Source organism: Rattus rattus, chromosome X (assembly GCF_011064425.1).
Source record: "Rattus rattus isolate New Zealand chromosome X, Rrattus_CSIRO_v1, whole genome shotgun sequence".
Lineage (NCBI taxonomy): Eukaryota > Metazoa > Chordata > Mammalia > Rodentia > Muridae > Rattus > Rattus rattus.
Window position 1 is genome coordinate 8280497 of NC_046172.1, and position 21350 is coordinate 8301846.

Consider the following 21350-nt stretch of genomic DNA (forward strand, 5'->3'; position numbering starts at 1 on the left):
TTTGATTAAGAAATTCCCTTTATGGGCTGTAACAAGATGGCTTAATGAGTAAGGAAGACACTTGCTGCTGAGTCTGATACCTTGAATTAAATACCCAGAACGCATACAGTCAGTACAGAGAACTGACTCGCTTGTGTTGTTATTTCTATTTTCTTTTTAAGTAAATATATGCAAAGCTTATGAGAAACTGAGTGCTGGGCTGGAGGGATTACTCAGCAGTTAAGAGAGTGTACTGCTGTTCCAGAGGAACAGAGTTCAATTCCTGGGACCTGGACAAGGCAGTTCACAATCACCTTTCATACCAGCTCCAGGGAGATCTTACACCAACCTCTCTGTACCGCAACCTGCACTTATGTGCACATACCCATACCCAGATATACACACACATATATTTAAAAATAATGAGAAGGAAAACCAAACTAAAAAATTAAGCCCTAACTAACTTGGGCTCTGATTAAAGCTTTGGTTGTTCCTTTGTGATCCAACAGTATCAGATTTTATGAAGTACTTAAAACACTAACATTAAAGAATAACAATAAGAATGAGAAATTCTAAGGTAAACAGAGTGATTCTAAAAGCAAGAGTATAATTTGCTTTTTTTCTTTTGTTTTAAAATTACCAGCCATCTTAATACATTGTGCATATATAATACCCAACAGACAAAAAATATTAATGTCACAAACCTAAAACCTCTAAAAAGATCAAGTAGATTTTAAAATAAAAGTTAACATATGCTTTTAATCTCAGCATTTGGGAGACAGAGACATGAGATCTGAGATTGAGGCCAGTCTGGTTTACATAAAGGGTTCCAGGCCAGCCAAAGCTGCATAGTGAGAGAACTAATCTCAAAATGAGTGTAATGTTAACAACTAGGATATTTTTTCACTGAACCATAAACATTGCACAAGAGGTTAGAGTCCATGTACAATGCAGGTTAGCAGAAAAGACACGAGAAAGATGAACTACTAGCTCCTGGTTTAAAAATAAGTATCCAACAGCCCGTTGACTATGATTAAAGAAACTTGAATACCGGCCTTCAAATTTATGATCCCAACTTCTATGACCATTTTATGTCTTAAATGAGAATTGTAAGAGAAAATAAATTAACAAAGTTGCCACATTTGAGTGAGGGTATCTGGCTTGCTCATTTCTCTCAACTGGGAAAGGAAGGGAAGTCAGAGGGGGAAAAAGTCGGATGAGAGTAATGATAGAATAGATAACCTGCAATGGCGGAATAGTAAATAAATAAATCTTAATGATTTTATGTATATGGCACACAAAATGGAATTATAATTTACTTGGTCCCATAGGCTACACTAAATCATGCAATGGTTTCTCCCAGAATTGACACCAAGCTTAATTTGTTCATTTTATTGAATACTGATAATCTAAGTCATCTGAAAAAAAAATGTTGCTTTCAGCACCTATGGTTTTTGGCTACTGAAAACTTGTATTTACTTTTTTTAAAACATTCCTTTTATGATTACTTGACAATTCTTTCTAGCACATTTCCTTCTTTAGCACTCAAGAGTTTAGGAGACATAGCAATGTGACTTTAACTAGATCTTTAATTTCTTACCTGATTCTGTTGGAGGGGGGGCTGAGACTGTCCATCAGGAGCTTGGCCCTGGTTGTCATTCCCTCCAACTGGAGAGCCACGAGTCGTGGCTGTCATACTCGACACAGGGCAGATCTTTGCAATTTTGTCTGCTTATGTAGTTGTCTTAAGAAAAGAAATTATAGTCCACTTATAGAAGACAAAGTACCAGCATTTGTCAGTCTTAAAAGGTTCCAATTCAAGAATAAAACATCTTGCAGAGACCATTGCATAACCTACAAGTAAAAGAGAAAAGAGAGTATTTTATTTTAGATATAATGAACATGAACTAAAAAAACTATTCAAGTTTAATATCACCAGTGAATCAAGTCAAGAGAGTATGGCTATATAAATGACAGGTAAAAAGTGAAAAGCTAAAGCTTCATTACTACGTTCAACTTAAACTAATAATGGTAGTATGGCAGCCATTATACCACAAAACCCATACAAGTTTAGCTATATCAAGTAATTTCAATTTTCCTCTGGAACTTCAAAGGCAAGTGTATCAAGAAGTTAGTTGCCACTTGTTAAATCGTGGAATGAGGCAAACTGACCTTAACTGGCTAATGCCTTAAGTTTTTTGCAAAAGCATGCATACTCAGGACATAAAGCACAAACTGACTTGTCAATTTTAAGACACACTACTCATCTAACAAAGACAACAACAAGTTCTCCAACACACACGACACAGACACACACCTAAAACAGAAAACAAGCATCAACACCTAGACCTTGAATTTTAAATTCCATAATTGTAAGAAATCTACACTTATTATTTATATCCCATCCTTATTCCCAAACCAAAAAGACCTCAAACCTCATCACACCCTTTTGAAAGAATTTTTCTTTTAAAGAAGTAAACTGTAACCCACTACTCTCAGTTTTAACTGAATTCATCAAGTAATTGTAGCATTCCACTTTTGATAAGGTTTTCATTACAAGCACTCCTGAAGCCCTCTCAAGGCAACAGGTCCCAATCACTTAGTAGCAAGCATTCTTTGTAATCTAACAAAAGTACAGAATACAAAGCAAACTTTAATTCCAATTATTGTACCACTGAGTTTTCCTTTTGGTCTTCAAGAGTAAAAGTAAAAGTACTCCTGGTCTTTTTCAAGAGGTACTTTTAATAGTGCTGATGTCCAGATTCCTCATTAGGTACAATCAGGCCTATATAAAAACCAAACCAACCAACTTCCTGTGAATGAGTCTAATGTGCCACTAGATTGAGAAACTGGGTTGTTATCTGTATTTAGGTCTAATTTTCACCACTCTCACGTTCCCCAGAACAGCCCATGTACTCTAAAATTGAAATTGCACCTAAGCCAGTCAAGGTTCTTACTCACTGGTTCGTAGAGAGACTGCTAGAAGCATTTTGCAAAATTTCTACTCATAACCTGGCTTAAGCCATTTAAGTTCAGCATGGCATATAAAACATATTTGGAGCTCTTATACTACAGACAAAACATGCAGATAAAACACCCAGGCACATAATTTTTAAAATTAAAAAGTATTATTATTAAAATAATTAAAACCTTTTTTTATTAAAAAAATAAGGTACAAAGTGAGAAAGATAAGTCAATATCAACCTCCAGCATCCACATACAAAAATTTATAAAAATTATTATTCAACGAGGAGATGAAAGGTCATGCTGCAAAGTTGGAAAGACAGCACATTTTTTAATTTTTTAGGTATATTTATTTTGTGTGTATGACTGTTCTACTTGCATGTATACCTCGTGCCAAAGGGGACATCAGATCCCACTATAGATTGTTGTGAGCTACCTACCATGTGGTTGCTGGGAATTGAACTCAGGACCTCTGGATGAGCAGACCTTAAATGCTCTTAACCTCTAAGCCATCTCTCCAGCCCAAGACAGTACATTTATAATTTAACAGTTTAGTCCATAGTCGAGAATGCAAATATCTCTAAGCAATTTTATTTAAAATTTTTTAAAGTTTTCTGGTGGTGGTAGTACATGCCTTTAATCCCAGAACTCAGGAGGCAGAGGCAGGCAGATCTCTTGAGCTCGAGACCAGCCTTGACTACAGAGTAAGTTACAGGACAGTCAGGGCTGCACAGAGAAACCCTGTCTCAAAGAAATAAAAAAAAATTACATTTTAATTTTCTTGGGTGGAGGTATGAGATGCTAAGGTACACAAACAAAGCTCAGGTAGCAATTTGCTAAGACTCATGTAGGTCATGGAGACTGAACTTCGGTTGTCAGGTTTGATGGCAGGGACCTTTATCTGATGAATTATCTCACTGGTCCCTCTAAGCAATTTTTGAATTTAATCTTTCTTCAAGAATAAAATATTTCATTGTCCTAGCCCCCAATACTCCCATAATTATCAGTATATGAAGTCATCATTCTGAATTCTTATTGGTTCCCAACATTAAGAACAAGGTTCTAAATGTGATGCCAGTTCTAGACAACTTCACAACCAATCAATTCAGAAACTGAAAATGAAGATGTTCAAGTACTGTTATATTCCCATGTCAACGTTATGTTCATATTCTATTCTCAATACTACTTAAAATTCTCTTCATATATTTTGTAACTAAGTCACTATATCTATCTAGGACTAGTTTCTAAGGATAACTTCCTAGAAGTCACTGCAACAGACCTGCACCCTGCATTTGAAATTCCTTATAGCAACTGAAATGTGTTCACTTAGAAATTCTTGATAATTAACTAAATAATCTTATTCAGACCTCCTGGAATCCATATTAAGGTTTGTCAAGTCCTATATACACGATTACAGTACTTGAAGCTTTAGTGAATGTTAGCATCCTTTCTATGCATTATTTTCAAAACCAACCAGTGATTATTGTCAAACTGAAGAATTTTAAATTAAAAATGACTTTTAAGAATGGTGACATCAGAAGCTCTGTGGGCAGTTTCCTCAGTAAAACATCACCAGCAGGTAAAAAAAAAAAACTAATCAAACAAACAAACAAAAAAACAAAACAACCCCTTTCCCCTGGCTGGCAGCACGATGCCTGGAGTTACTGTAAAAGATGTTAACCAGCAGGAGTTCGTCAGAGTTCTGGCAGCCTTCCTCAAAAAGTCTGGGAAGCTGAAAGTCCCCGAATGGGTGGACACAGTCAAGCTGGCCAAACATAAAGAGTTTGCCCCCATATGATGAGAGAAACGGATTTTACACAACGAGCTGCTTCCCAGCACGCACCTGTTACCTCCATTGGTGGTGGGGTTGGTTCCATGACCAAGATCTATGGAGGACGGCAGAGAAGTGTCAGGCCCAGCCACTTCAGTAGAGGCTCTAAGAGTGTGGCCCGGTCCTCCCAAGCCCTGGAGGCTGAAAATGGTGGAAAAGGACCAAGATGGGGCGCAAGCTAACACCTCAGGGACAGAGATCTGGATAGGATCGCCGGACAGGTGGCAACTGCCAACAAGAAGCATTAGAACAAAGGATGCTGGGCTAATAAATTGCCTCATTCTTAAAACAAACAAACAAACAAACAAACAAAAAAAAAACAAAACTAAGTCTCTAGAAATTGTCCTAAGGCATATAACAAAAATTTTGATCACACAACAAACTATATCAGTAAGGACAGAACCTGGCATTTAAATCACCATGGTTTCATTCCAGAGAAGCCTATCAAAGAACATTGGGCTCTCCCCTCCAAGCTAATGCTATCTTCCTGGGAGAAAAAAGCAGCTAGATTTCTCATCACATCCAGCAAGAGGCTCTATAGCAGGAAGACTGACTGGACTCTTTTGTTCCATCTAGGCCCTACCTAAGGGGCAAAATTCTACTCCAAGGGCACAAGCCAAGAATACTACAGTCCTAATGGCTCTCATCCTGTCTCATCCATAGGTTCAAGATCCCAAGGCAGGAGATAGCTAAAAGTCACAGAGTAGATGCTGCCTCCACACAGATGTCTGCTAAGGAAGTAGGGGCTTTAACTATAAGAGAATCCAGCTATAGCCTGCTTCTTCAGTTCTGAAGAGGGATAAAGGTTCTACCAGGGAGGAAGAAAATATAAACAAAAATTAAATTTCTTTCATAGTAAACTGGCTTTATTTCAATTAAGATTCTGGTAATTCCATAAAAGCCAATAAAAACCACCCAGCGAGGGGTTGGGATTTAACTCAATGGTAGAGCTCTTGCCTAGCGAAAAGGCCCTGGGTTCGGTCCCCAGTTCTGAAAAAAAAAAAAAAAAAAAAAAAAACCACCCAGCGAGCAGTTTATCAAAGACAACGAGGGAATGGAGCTGCAACCAACCATTCTGAGTCAAAAACAAAGCCCCAAGAACCAGCACAAAGGATTATCCCTGGAAAATGAGAATTTAATTGGATCAGGGATCAGACTGGGGAATTTTATAACCTAAAGCATCACGTAAAACAATAGAGCAATCAGTAGGTAATTAGTAAAAGCTAATATCTGGGTGGAAGAGTGGGCAGGCAAAGACACACACACTGCTTGTTGAAACACTCAACAGAGAGACCACAGAGATTCTAAAAATGACAGGAAGATTTATTAAAATTGTTCCCCTAGTTATTACATAAATAAACCAAACAAAAAAACAAAGCCCTGATGTGGCAAGGTAAAAGTAAAAATCATTACCAATATACATTATATGAAGTGTCCATTTTTACATTAGAAATTAAAATACATGAAAACAGGGGGCTGGAGAGATGGCTCAGCGGTTAAGAGCACCCGACTATTCTTCCAGAGGTCCTGAGTTCAATTCCCAGCAACCACATGGTGGCTCACAACCATCTGTAAAGAGATCGGATGACCTCTTCTGGTGTATCTGAAGGTAGCTACAGTGTACTTATATATAATAAATGAATAAATCTTTAAAAAAAATACATGAAAACAGGAATGTGTCATCCACCTACAGGGACAAAAAACCTTCAAAGAGTCCAGATGTCCAACTTAGCAAGACTTCAAAACAGCTCTTGCATGTATGCTCAAAAAATTAAAGGAAAGCATGATACTAGGAAAGGAAAATGTGATTATATCCTTTGAGGGTATACTATCAAAAAAGATACAAAAAGGACATTGAAAAACAAAATCCAAGAGCCAAGTCAAAGGTCTGGACTTGAAAAGTAAAAGGGAAATTAAAAATTCACTACAGGGGTTGGGGATTTAGCTCAGTGGTAGAGCGCTTGCCTAGGAAGCGCAAGGCTCTGGGTTCGGTCCCCAGCTCCAGAAAAAAAAAAAATTCACTACAATCAGCAAATTTGCAGATTGTTACATAGCAATCTGAAAAACAAAACAAAAAAAAACAAGAACAGATTATCAGAGCAACAATATATCACTCATCAACATAGAGTAATGAATAAGAAAAGATTTGTGATGAAATTATGGTCAAAATCTCACCCCAAATTTAATGAAAGAACATCAAAGAGTTTCAATAAATTCCAAGTGGAATACATGTAAAGATCTGGACCAAGAAATTACTATAATCAAACTGACACCTTGAAACAGAAAATTTTGGTGTGAAAATATTTTGTTTATTCTTCACTGATTTAAAGCATAAAAAGCAAATTTCAATAGCCATTTGGCAATGGATTTTCCTAATAGCACAAGCAACAAAATGAACAGACAAACTAGACTTAACCAAAATCACAAACTTTGAAGGCTTGGGTTGTAGCACAATGGGAGAATGTAAGCACTGTATGTGAATGCTCAATCTCTAGTACCCAAAATAATAATTAAAGGGCCAGCCACATTCCTGAGCTTTAATGAAGATCAGGGTAGAGTGATAATAAAGATGGGGAGAAATTAGAACCATTGTGTGCTGCTTTTAAAGAAAGGTAATTTACCAAGTGTGGTGGCACATACCTTTAATCCTAGCACTCTGGAGGCAGACACAGATAGATCTCTCGGCTTGAGACTAGCCCACTCTACAAAGTTCCAGGCTAGCAAAGGCCAGCTTGTATACTGTCTCAAAAAAGATTTTTATAAGCCATGGCATGCACGAAAATTTGAGTGTATTATTTTATGAAATAAAATATGAAATAAGCCACTAAGAAAAAGATACAAATACCATATTTATGAGATAGCCATCAAATTCATAAAGCAGAATTGTGGTTGTTGCCAGCCTTCCTCAATCATACTATTTTGTAGCCATAAGTTTATTGTCCCACATTCTTCTTGGCTTTGTCTAGCCACATGCTCTGCCTTTAGAATTTTGTTCTTGCAGTTCTACCTGATTTTTATATGTACTTTAATCTTGTATCCTAACTCAGGAACTTCAACCCTTCCATATACCCCTTCCCTTTTGTTACCTTTAAAGGGTCTTATACTTTGTCAGGAATTGAGGATCTTTTCAAATGTGCCATTTGTGTATGTATTAAGTTTTGTTACTGTTCTTTGGTTTCTTGAGACAATTTTTTTTTCTCTGTAGCCCTGGCACTCTCTGGAACTAGCTTTGCAGACCAGGCTGACCTAAAACTCATAAATCCACATGCCTCTGCCTCTCAAGTGTTAGGACTAAAGGCGTATGCCACTACAACTATTAGAATTTTTAACTGTTACTAATTACAAAGTAAGATAGCTTTCAGTTAACCAAACTGTTCTTAATTTCACTGTTTCTCATGAATCTCATTATTTTTCCAAGGCTGATTTTGCAGAACATAGGTTTTTTTTCTTTTTCCAGCAATGCATAGTGCAATATAACAGGACCACACATTCCAAGTATCCTCTTACTCTCTCTCCAGGTGGCTAAACACCTCCAGAGATTATTAGAAAACTTTAACGAGAGGATGTGCAAGGGCCAGGAACATACAGAAGGGACCCAGTAAATATATTTTTCAAAATGCTGATTAGATTTTCTAATTACTCACTCTTGACAATTCTTATCTTTGAACCTTCAAAGGCTCTTAATTAGAATAGGATTTCTAGGCTGATGGAGGATAGAGGGAGGGAATCTCCAAATTATATACATTGTCAAGATTTTCCACTTTTGATATACATTGTCACAATTGCTATGGATAATTGGTGAAATACACAATTTCAACATTTTTATATAACATAGCTGTATATTATGTGCATTAGCCCAAAACTCTATTATAGGTGACAGTTACATTGTCCTTTGTGAATACTGAATTTTTGAGTAAAAAAGTTACCTTCTACAATATTAATTCATAGCATCATAATATTCCTATCAGAGAGTTTGTTCTGGCTCTAAAAAAAATTTGATAGCAGGGAAATTAAGCCAGTAACAAGATGACATCAAAATTATGCAGTTGAACACAACTTGCTAATTATCTGTTGAATGAAAGAAAATATAAACAAACACCCTTTGAGGTACAAATGTATCTTTCCCATTTAATAGAGAAATGACTTAGTAGTAAGTATCTAATTGTGGTTCTAATTCATTTGATTACACCTGCTAGGTTTCTATCAATACTAAGCTGGCTTAAGTTGGCTAATTCTGGGTCTACATTTAGAGAATCTTTTAATTACTTTCTAAATATAAATATTGCTTAGGGAATCTGGGCGTGGTAACACACCCCTTTAATTAAAACACTCAGGAGGCAGAGGTAGTTTGCTAAGTTCGGGACCAGTTGGGGCTACAAAACAAGTTCCAGAACAGCCAGGACTACATAGAGAAACCTTTGTGGGGGAGGGACAAAATTAAAAATCAAATGTTGGGTTGGGGATTTAGCTCAGTGGTAGAGCACTTGCCTAGCAAGCACAAGGTCCTGGGTTTGGTCCCCAGGTCCGGGGAAAAAAAAAAAAAAAAAAAAAAAAAAAGAAAAGAAAAACAAATTTATAAAAAAAAAATCAAATGTTACTTAAATATATATAGAAACAAAATTAAAAATCAAACTTATTTGTAGTTATATAAAACCAAGCAATATATATGCATATATATATATTAACTAAGTACAAACAAACCCATGAATATAACACATGCAGATTTAGAAGTAGTTGTGACAGCTAGTTTTGAATTCTTCAGCCTAGCATGGGTATACCAAAACCGTCATATGCCATGTGGAAGACAGTTTTCTTACTTCTACTTCAATTACTACATCACTCTGTACACATGTTATGCTATGATATCATTTGCTCCTGGCACTAACTAATATATACCATTCATGTGTAAAATTTGCCTGCTAGTCTCATTATCCCAGAAATCAACAGATGAAAAGATTTATGTTTTAAAAGGTAAGCTTTTGTTTCCTGAAAAACACACCAACAAAATCTATAGAAAGCTACAACTTTATAGGGGTTCAGGGAGGGATGGCTCAAAGAAAAATTAGGATTTGGAAATAACCAGCCAAAATGAAGGTGATTCTACATCTATCCTTTCCCTAGACACGTTAACATTGCAACGCTCACCATACAAAGTTTTTTTTTCCTATCATCAAAATGCTATTTTAGCTTGTCATTGGTTTATTAATTACAGTTCTGCTTCCTGAAACATAATATAAAGTTAAATTCACCACTATCTACCTTATCATCTTTCCAAAAAAAAAAAAAAACCCAGACTTATTGTATATACAGTTCAGGGTATATTTACAACAGAAAGATATACTTTTACCTAAAGTTTATTAAATCCTTGCAAAAGGTACAACAAGAACACAATAAACCTCAGTCCCAAAAACATCATCAGTCAACATACATGAGAAATATTGATTTAAACTACTAAATCATGCATCAAGCAATAAACCCTTCTGTAATATGTAATACCCTACTCTTGAAATGACTGCCTAAGATGAACTCAAAGTCACTAGCTAACAGACTTTGCTTTTCCAGACAGGGTTTCTCTGTGTAGCCTTAGCTGTCCTGGAACTCAAGAAAACCACCTACCTCTGCCTCCCAAGTGCTGAATTAAAGGTGCCCTACCACTGCCAGGCTGTCAAAAAAACACTTTACAAGTGACTAATCAAACAGAATGACTTCAGAGCAACAAAGACTTCATTCAATAAACATCTTAATCAAGGCAGATAGATCATTAATAACATTATTTATATATCTATCTATATCTTTTTGCCTGCATCTTCCATAACTGGACTGGTTAAACAACAGTTGTAGAAGAGTAAAAGGTGTGACAAAGGAAACTAAACAATTTCAAACTGTTTCCCATTAATAAGAATATCTCATTGTATTATTCAGAAGTCAAAATCCAAATCACTTTATCTGAACTATACAATTGAATGTGTCTTTCTATATTTAGAATTGTACAATTACAATTCCAGGATATTTTTGTAACCCACAAGAGAAAAATCATACCAAAGCTAAGGAGTAGCTCAGTAGCAAATACTATGCAAGAAGCCCTGGACTCCATTTCCAGCACCAAAAACAAAGAAACCATACTCCCATTGTTAAGCAGCCAATCCCTATTCCCTATATCTTCAATCTACTTTTTTTGCAACTGGTTTCTTTCATTTCAGAATGCTTTCAAAGTTCATGAAAATTGAAGCATATTATCAGTACTTCGCCTTTTATTGTTAATATTCCATTGTATGGCATATATTTTATGAATATATTTATTATATGAGGGCATTTGGGTTTATTTTGTTTTGTTTTTTAAGACAGCATCTCTATGAAGCCCCTGCTGCCCTGAAACTCACTCTGTAGATCAGGCTGGTCTCAAACACAAGAGATCCACCTGCCCCCCAAGTGCTGGGATTAAAGGGGTATGCTACCATGCCAGGCTCTGTGCCAACATTTGTATTAGTACAAAAAAAAGATCACTGAAATCCAAGTGTCTACCAACAGAAGAATGGATAAATTAACAATACATTGATATATGTGCACATAACTAGCAGAAAGGTCAAAATATATTTGAGTAATAAGGAAACCTTCTAGACTACTACTAAAAATGTTCTGTATAATAACCTGATTGGTGACTATACAGGTAAATTATCTGTTATAAAGTAAAATTTTTTAGTAAATTAGATGCCATTCTAAAAATCTGAACTTTCTTGTCTACAGTAGCCTTGTATGTTACTGATAATCCACTGGTGTTCTTGAGAATTCTTATTTTTATTTTCATAAATACATTTACATTGATGGGGAATAAGTTATTCTTTTTTATTTATTTATTTATTTATTTATTTATTTGGTTCTTTTTTTTTTTTTTTTTTTGAGCTGGGGACCGAACCTAGGGCCTTATTAGCTTCCTAGGCAAGCGCTCTAACCACTGAGCTAAATCCCCAACCCCGGAATAAGTTATTCTTAATTAGTTTTTATTGGTTATATGCATGCATTCATGGATACCTATGGAGGCCAGAGGGTGATTGATCTGCTAGAACAGAGTTATTTATACCTGGTTATGAGACACCCAAAAACAAATCTTTGAAAATTATTAGGCTAAGAAATATAAGCTTTCAAGCACTTGAGAGGTAGAAGCAGTTGGAGCTCTATGAGTTCAAGGCCAACATAGACTACAGAGAGAGTTCCAAGACAGCCAGAGCTACACAAGGAAACCCTATCTCAAAAAACAAAAAACAAAAACAAAAACAAAAAAAGATATACAATAAAAACCAATAAGCTTGTTAGGTTAGTTCCCTTTAAAAAATAATCAAAAATTAGGTATCACTATTTTCTCTGAAATCATGTTAGACGAAAATCACTGCTACTTCATTTACCTGTGCACATTCATCTTCTACTCAGAAAAAATAACTTCCCCTTAAATATTATTTGTTTTCCTAGCAGACTACCAACTTTAAGCTGCATTAATATTCTTGAAGCTTAAGCTAGATTTCAGATGAAAGAAAATTTCCCCAAGTTTTGGGCTAGGGACGTACCTCAGTAATAGGAAGCTTGCCCATAGAGGACAAAGGTGATAAATATATTTAGATAATTCACCCTTTAATGTAAAGGTGCACATTGTGAGAGTAGTCCTTCTATAACCCAGATTCTGCTCTGTGACCTCAACATGTCCTAGCAGTCAGCAGCTCCTACTGAGAGGGAACTGAAGTTAGGAGAAGTGAAAAGAGGTGTTTTGCCTTAGAATCCATACAGAGACAAAGACAGAATCCTGGGGGATCCCATTCTTTTATTTCATTGTCAAAATCTTTATTATCCAACTGAACTATTATAATACTATCTCAAGTCCCTGCTACATTTCTACTTCAATATATCCACCATGCTATTCTCAGAATCTTTATGTTTTGTGTATGCAGGGGAGTGTATACATAGGCCGGTGGAACTTATTTTTTGAGACAGGGTTTCTCACCTGCCTGGAACTGTCCAGTGAACCCTAGGATTCATCTATATTTCCTCACTGCTGAAATTAGCAGGTACATGCTATAGCTGGCTTTATGTGAGGTCTCTGGATTTAACTCCGTTCTTCATATTTAATGATTGGCCTATATCCCCAACCCCCTCAGAATTTCCTTAAAAAGCAAACTCTTTCACTTAAAGGCCATTCACTTATTATTATAGAACCCAAACTTAAATTCCCTAACATATTATCTTATAACCTAGCCTAAACTAAGTCTCATCTCCCATAACTCCTCCTGACTCATTGCACTCTTCCTTCTATGCTTTAGTTTTTCCTCTAAAACCACTCTTTTGTTCTGCCATTGTACCGTTTCAAGTAATGGGTCTCAATTTTGCATTTGGTGCACACTTTTCCAATTCCTGAAGCCATTACTAGTCATCACAATGCAGAGAAGGGTCCTACTAAAATTTTATAGGTAGAAATCAGACATGATTAGTAATTAGTACAGCATGCCTCAAGGAAGTGTCTGGTCAAATAGCATGTGGTCACCAACATCAAGGTTAAGAAACACTACCTGAAGGTCCCTACTCTAATTCTGGCGGCATCAAAGTGACATTTTTGAACATTTGCAAACCCCATTTAAAAAATCCAAACAAACTGAGCAATCTCTCCTACCACTACATTTTTATGGTTGGTTTTTGGTGCTGAGAATGATCACAAGAGCTTCATGCTTAGTAAATACCAAGCATACTATCACTTAGCTACACCCTCAGCCCTTTGCACCAGATACAGCTCTTATGTAACTGTCTGGCCCTAGATATCCTAGAGTCTTTTAAGGTAGACGTTAATCACCATCCTTATATCTCCCTACACCTATAATGGTGTTAAAATGAATGAATTTAAGTCAATCATCACAGCAAGACAGCAATCTGAGTTTGTTTAAATTCCTTTTACAATTTCACCAAGATCCAATACTTGCTCATCACTTATATCTAATCTAAGCCTCTAGGATTATTGAGGGTATGGTAGTTGGGAAAGGAAGACATTCCTATTAACCTGTTACAACACCTAATACACAAAGGAAGGGGTGGAGATACAGGGATTATGAAAGGCTGGAGTACTACTTACTATACCAACTACTGACCAATTAACTTGGAGAATGAGAAAAAACCTTACAAAAGTAGACTATGTCAAAATGACTTTGTTTCTCATGGAACTGACACAGTAAACATTTTGAGAAGTATTTGTGGAGAGCAGGAAGAAATAAGGGCATTAAAACAACCCCCAGCTTACATTTAACTAATGTAATGACTAATTAACTTCAATGCATAGTAGGAAGGGAAAGTGCTCACAAAAAATAAATTCATGGGAAGATTCTTCGGTCTTCACTCAGCTACACAACCACAATCCCTTTCCCCAGTCAGGCCTGGTGGCTCCTGACTGTAATCCTAGCTAGCACTCTTGAGGCTGAAGCAAGAAGATCACAGGGAGCTGGAGGCCAGAAGAGATTACATATAAGTTACTGGCTGTAAGAGGGGGGCGGGGGGGAACAGACAGGCATGGTGGTGCGGGCCTGTATTCTCTACCAGCACTTGGAAAGCTGAGGCAGGAGTGTCAGGAGTTTGAGATCAGAAACATGAAAGCCTGTCTCAAAAAGTCAACAATGAAAAGAAAACAAATTTAAAAAAATACCCCTTCCTCAAGTGTACTTCATTATCCTTCAAGAATTCAAATCTCTCAAAGATAAACAACAGTGTTTCCCCACTATCAAAATGAAGGAATTTATAAAATTCCTGGTTACCTTCAACCGTCAAATAGAAACCATGGGCTGGGAATATAGCTCAGTTGGTGCAGTACTTGTCTGGTATTAGTACAGCCCTCGCTTAATACCCAGCACTGCATAAACCAAAAATGGCAACACACTCCTGGGATCCCGGCATTCAGGCAGAGGTAGGAGGTGTAAGGTATCACTCACCTACACAATGAGTCACAGCCTAACTTGGTATACATAAAACTATGTTTCAAAAAACAAACTACTACTACAAAAAGTAGAAACCCTCTTTAAAAAGGAGAAAATGAGGATATGGGAAATAAATGTTAAGAGTGAATAGGACATTTTTAAAGTGGAAAACAAAGTTATAAAGTCATATTAAAATCAACTTTATGGGGGTTAGGGATTTAGCTCAGTGGTAGAGCGCTTGCCTAGCAAGCACAAGGCCCTGGGTTCGGTCCCCAGCTCCGAAAAAAAGAAAAAAGAAAAAAAAAATCAACTTTATGATAAGGTTAAAAAGTATCTATGAAAGTGTAGTAAAAAGATAAAACTAATGACTGGCAAGGATGACAGACGACTGTATTTCCAGCTACCTGAAATAAGACTAAATTTCATAATCAGAAAAAATTAAAGTGTAACACCCCTGAAAGCTTTCCATCAAATATTAAATTGCAACTTAACTGGCTTGAAAGAGAACTTTTGATATTTTAAAATTTTTTTATCAAATGAAGTTTCACTGTATTCCCTAATATAGTTTTCAAATTTAGTATACACTTCACTGGCCTCCTTTCAAAATTGTACTGGCTCAAAGATTCTAATGAAGTAAATATGGAGACTAATTTTAAATTCATTTTAATATAGTGTGGGACAATTCTGTTTTTTTAAATCTTGTATTCTTATTACCTGATACAGTTCCCAATACACAACCCAGTACATAACAGGTATTTACTATATAATTAAACTTGAAGCACAAAGCAGAATATTCAAGATAGAACTAGACTGCAATAGAGCAATAAAGTAGGATATGCTAGAATTAATGGAGTAATTCTCTTGGGGTAATTCCCTACCAGGGAACCTTTTAGAAGCACACTCTAGACCTTCACTGCAGACTAACTGAATTAAACTCTGGGGATGATCAGAGAAATTTTTGGATAAGCCCTCCAGGTCTGGGAACCACTTCTCTATACCAGCTCAGGCAAACTAGGGTGACAAACTAAATCCAACCTCTTGGTTTGTTTCTTGTTCAACCTACAACATTAAGAATGACTTAACACTCGGGTTGGGGATTTAGCTCAGTGGTAGAGCACTCGCCTAGCAAGCACAAGGCCCTGGTTCGGTCCCCAGCTCCGGAAAAAAAAAAAAAGAAAAAAAAAGAGAAAAAGAATGACTTAACACTGAAATATTTGCAATCAACTTGAGAACACAAGCTTTAAATCCCAATTAAACAAAATACTATATTATACTCTCAAACCAAGTCTTATTTTCTTCTCATTAGACCTATATTATACTTAATGTGTCTAGTTACATTTTTATTTCAACATACAATTCAATGTCCTCAATTTTACCTCTTGGCCCACAAAGTCCAAACTATTATTATCTGGCCTCTTATAGAAAAAAAGGTTTGCTTAAGTTATTATAAAGAAGAGCAACCCAATCCTTTTGCACTACTGTGCTCAGAAACAAACCACTCTGTTAAGGCTAGAATACAGGTCTAAGCATCAACTGTCATGTTCTCTGGTGTCAAAGTTACTAAAACAGATTCAAGGAGCTCATATAATTGAGAGTAAACACAAGAAAAAGAGACCTGTAACCAACCACCAAAATGTGTTGATTTTCAAAAGCCACCAGTCAGCAAAATACACGGCCCTAAGACAGGAATGGGAGTGTTCCCCTTCTCTACCTTCTTTCCTGTCTTTCCCTTCCACACTCAGAATATACAGGTTGAGATTTAACATCTCTGTGCCTACTCTTTAAGCATTCTACTGGCCCAGTGATCCTGGCTATCAGTCACTTCATTTCATTGCCTCAGTTTCTTGGGTGGTGCAAGGAATGACCAAAGTAATGACAACAATTATCATTTATCCCACATCTCAAGCCAGTGTACTTTGATATGAATTAAAAATTAAGACATTTTCAAATGCAGCTTGGTCTTCATATGGGTCCCCCAACAACTGAAGCAGAGGCTGTTCATGAATCTGTTGCCTTCCTGTAGAATCCCATTCCCCTAGCTGGACCACCTTGCCTAGCCTCAGAGGAGGAAGATGCACCAGCAGTAACTAACCTGGTGTGTGGGGAGGGGGATAACCAGGGAGGTCTCCCCATTCTCAGAGAAGGGGAAGGGGAGATGGGGGAAGAGGGGGTACTGGGAGGAGAAGCTGATATTGGGATGTAAAGTGAATAAATAAGAAAATTAAGGAACTTTCAAGCCAACAAGATAAGCTAAATTATAAAATATTGAACAGCAAAGAAGGGCAACTACTTGGAAAAAGAATGAGAAAGGAGACAAAGGCAAGAACAGATAATAAAGAGATATAATGATCAAAGTACACAATAAACATTTAGAAATAATGAAATTCATATTGTACAATAAAATAAACTAATTTTTAAAAACTTAAGAACAAATACAGTTTTGTTTTGGCTTCTTTATTTTTTGAGACATGTTGCTATGTAGCCATTAGTGGCTAGCCTTGAACTCAAGAGCACTGGTCTCTCTGCCTCTGCCTCCCAGGTGCTGGGATTAAAGGTTTGCAACACCAAGTCCAGCTGAAGTTTTCCTTTTGTTCAAGTGTCAGCTAACCCTGCTAATAAGCATGCAACATTTAAAAAAAATTCTTTCAGACTATCAGCCCTGTGACATTTATTTTTACAATTAGTCAAAAGAAAATGAATTTAACTAAAAACACCCTGAGTAAGTCTGCAAGACCCTGTCTCAAAATAAAAAGTAGGGGTTGGGGGATTTAGCTCAGTGGTAGGCGCTTGCCCTAGCAGCTCAAGGCCCTGTTCTGGTCCCCAGCTCCAAAAAAAAAAAAAAAAAAAAAAAAAAAAAAAAAAAAAGTAAATAAAAGATGGAAGAATGGCACTGGGGATACATACAGGTTAGTGGTTGTGAGAAAGCTTGCTAAAGCATATTCAAGGCCCTAGTTTCAATCCCTGGTACTGCAAGCAAATCAAATAGGACCCCGGTTTGCCATTCAGAGAAATCAATAACGTTATAGGTGTTCTGCAAATACTGAAAGGTAAAAAGCAAAATCTCTGACCTTAATATCCATTAACTTATGAATGATGGCAAAGCTATTGGTTTAAAAAACTGGCATTTGTTAATTATGGAAATAGCTTCATGAAGAAGGTAATCTATATTATACATGCTATCTTGGTTATGTTTCTTCGCCTCACTGGGCCATTTCCTTCTTTGTTAAGAAGGTCTAGGTTCAACAGTCCAGTGGTGATGCATACCTTTAAGCCCAGCACTGGGAAGGCAGAGACAGGCAGATCTACCAGGCTGGTCTACAGTCAGGATTGTTACACAGAGAAACCCTTTGTTTTGAAACAAACAAAAGACTAGATTCATTCCAGAATTCATCATATAAGGACTATCAAAGCTCAGCAGTTAAGAGTACTTGCTCTTGCAGAGGACCAAGGTTTAGTTTCCAGTAAGCTATCTTGTTGCTTACAACTGTAACTCCAGTTCCAAGGGATCCTATGTCTTCTTTTGGCCCTGAGGGCACTGAATCAATGTGTGCATTTAACACTCACACACATTAGATAGATGGATGGACGGATGGTTGGTTGGTTGACCCATGTCTGAGTTCCAGGCCAGCCTGGTCTACACAGCAAGGACCAGGCTAACTAAGTGATTGACACAGAGTAAATAAAAGATAAGAGGAGGATTATCAGCTTAAGTGACTCCTCCTTTAACCAGCATTCTCCCATGCCAAGAATGCTCAAAGAATTCATTTCCAGCTGGGCATAACAGACTGGTATCCTAGCACTGGGAGGCAGAGGCAAGTGGATCTCTTGAGTTTAAGGCCAACCTGGTCCATCTATCAAGTTCCAGGACAGCCTAGGTTATACACCTGGTGAGACCTTGTCTAAAAAAAAAAAAAAAAACCCAAATAACTCATTTACACTATCCTTGATACATCCTTCACTAGAGAAAATAAATCCAGATGAAATAACATCTATTTTAAAGAAACTAAAAATAGGACAATCCTATTGGTTTACACCTTAAGAGGGTCTACTACTTATATCTACCTAAATCAGTTTCTATGAGACACATAAAAATTATGCCAATTAGAGCCTAGGAGGGACTTTAGAGATAACTAATCTGGTGCCTCTCCTTTTATACAATAGTAGTTGCTAGATCAATGCCTAGGACATAGCAGATACCAAATAATTATCTGTGAATAGATAAAAATAGTCAATGCATTAAAAGATATTAAAAACATTAACTCTGGAGCCAGAAACCTTAATTCTTGAGAAGGTTCTCAAAACTAATGAATGTGAAATAATATATTTGAGTCATACCTGTGCAATCACTGCCTCATATACCTAATTAATCTAAGTGCTGAACTTCTCCCCATGTTTGGGTTTGAGTCAGAAATTTTTGATTGACAAAATTAGGTTCAAGTGTATTGTTAACAGAATACAAAACGCACAGGGCTGCAAATCCTCCCCTTTCCCTAAAATGAACTGCAAAATAACTCTGCTGTCCTGGGTTGCCAAGACAGAACTCTAATCATTAGGCTTGTACTCCAAGCACATTTACTTTGTCCGCCTTTTTCTTTAAATGTCCAGTTCCTGCTCCAAACTTTACTTGTAAACCATAGAATAAAACCAAGACAAACATACTTTGAAAATGTTCCACAAATGATTCTGACACACAGTTGAGGCAGAGAAATAAGTGTTAGGCAATCACCCAGAATAAAATTGGAAACTACTCAGTGTGGCATGGCAGGTCTATACTCTCATGTACTTAGGCTGAGGCCAATCTGCTTCATGGGGGACCAGTCAGAAAACACCAAACAACCAAAAGTTATTTGCTAAATATACATGTAAGGTATACATGTACCTATGATGGATACAGGACTTTGCATAGATGTGCTTGAAAAATAAAGTTTAATCATTTCTAAGCCTTTTGGCCAAGATCAAGCGTAATTTTAGGTAAATATTTCATTTTAACAATATAATACTTTCCCATATCTTTTCCCTAAAAATACACTAGTCATTTTAGCACCAATGACATGTGTCAGAAAATGTCATAGTCTTTTCTTTACTTAGGAAAAATCAGAGACAGATGATGTACCAGCAAATACCTGCAATCCTAGCACTTGGAAGGTGGAGGCAGAAGGATCAGGAATTTAAAGTCATCTTTGGCTATACAGCCAGTTTATGAGCTCCTGTCTCAAAACACGCAAACAAAAATAATACAAAAGATCTTTAAATATCACTAAAATCCCATTTCTAAAATTCACTAAAGTTATTTGAGGATTCTTATGTCACATTAAGAATGATGATAGAGATGTAACTTGGTGGTAGCATTTAACTGCCCTAGGATTGATGTGGCCCTAAGGAAATGGGGCACATAAACCCAAAATCTGTTGTGGCTATTTTCATTCCATAATTATCAACCAACGCCACAAAAATGCTAAAAGAAATCCTTAGTCTTAAACTTTTTACTGAAAGTAAAATTTTAAATTAAATGAAACTCAAGAGAGTTCTCAAACTGAAATTACAATTTCACTGTATGTTGAGATAATATGAATTCCCAAGAAACAAGTATCTTTTCATTTCAGGGATGTAAAAGTTGCCTAGTATTATTTTAGTCATAAAGTCACTCACTAGTAACCTATTACTCTGAACATTTTGGTAGAGGTATGGAAGACACCTATTTGTTCTATTTTCCATGGTCAATCAAGCTATTTTTCAAATGTCAGACTGTTTTGACAGTCTAAAAATAAAACTAATCTAAAGCTACTCTCTTACAGTCAACAAACTAAAGGGTCTAAATTTCTTTTAAAATAGTAGTCAGTATCATTTCACTAATATGGCACCTAAGTTAAAGTACCACTAGCTAAGTATGACAGATGTTAAGCCCTCCACTGCTATAATACCTATATAGTGTATAAATGAGAATGTTTAAATGTTTAATAGTGTAATTAATACTAAATAAGTGCTAATTATGCTGAAAATGGAAAACAGTTAGAAAAAACATTTTTATCTATAAAAGTTCTATAATAATATGCAACAATAGCCCCACAGTTTAAACTCTGATACAGTATCAAAATCATAGGCAATACTCTTAAAATATAGCTTTTATTCAGTCCCATATCAGATAAACAACAAAACCACTCCCAAGTAATTCTAATATCCAGAGTTGAGTATGAATGCAGTAAATCCTTCCCAAACACTGTTAGAACATGTAAAATCACAAGAGACGTCAACAAATAACATGGTTCTCAACGATGCAGATCCTAAAACAATGAAATGGAAACTAGACTTGTTTATCAATTTTTGAGAACTATTTCAAGATTCAGAATATTTATCAGCAAGAAAATATAATATACGAAATAATAAAAGTATTGTGTGCTTTTCAAATAAAATTCAAGTAGTTCAACAACCACAGAATATCTCACTTCATAGGGGATCAAAGTCAAAGACTAATCCATAAATATGTGTGTATACACACAAACACACACAAGTGCAAGCACGCATGTGTGTCTTTGTGTTAATATTAGTGGTCGTGCATGTGTGTAGGTCGGAGGGGTGTCAGATCCCCTTGAGCTGAAGTTACAGTCTGTGGGCTGCCTGATGTGGGTGCTAGGAATCCA

The 21350-nt window shown here is 36.4% G+C and overlaps 1 protein-coding gene and 1 pseudogene across 1 annotated transcript in view; one reads left to right on the top strand and one right to left on the bottom strand.

The window, feature by feature from the left end:
* Usp9x (ubiquitin specific peptidase 9 X-linked) overlaps positions 1–21350 on the bottom strand; it is a 136719-nt gene that overhangs the window by 82025 nt on the left and 33344 nt on the right. Inside the window, 1 exon segment of the mRNA XM_032889660.1 lies at positions 1580–1833. Within this exon segment, the coding sequence (XP_032745551.1) occupies positions 1580–1675 (96 nt within the window). The 5' untranslated portion in view covers positions 1676–1833.
* On the top strand, positions 4593–5022 carry LOC116888386 (annotated as a pseudogene).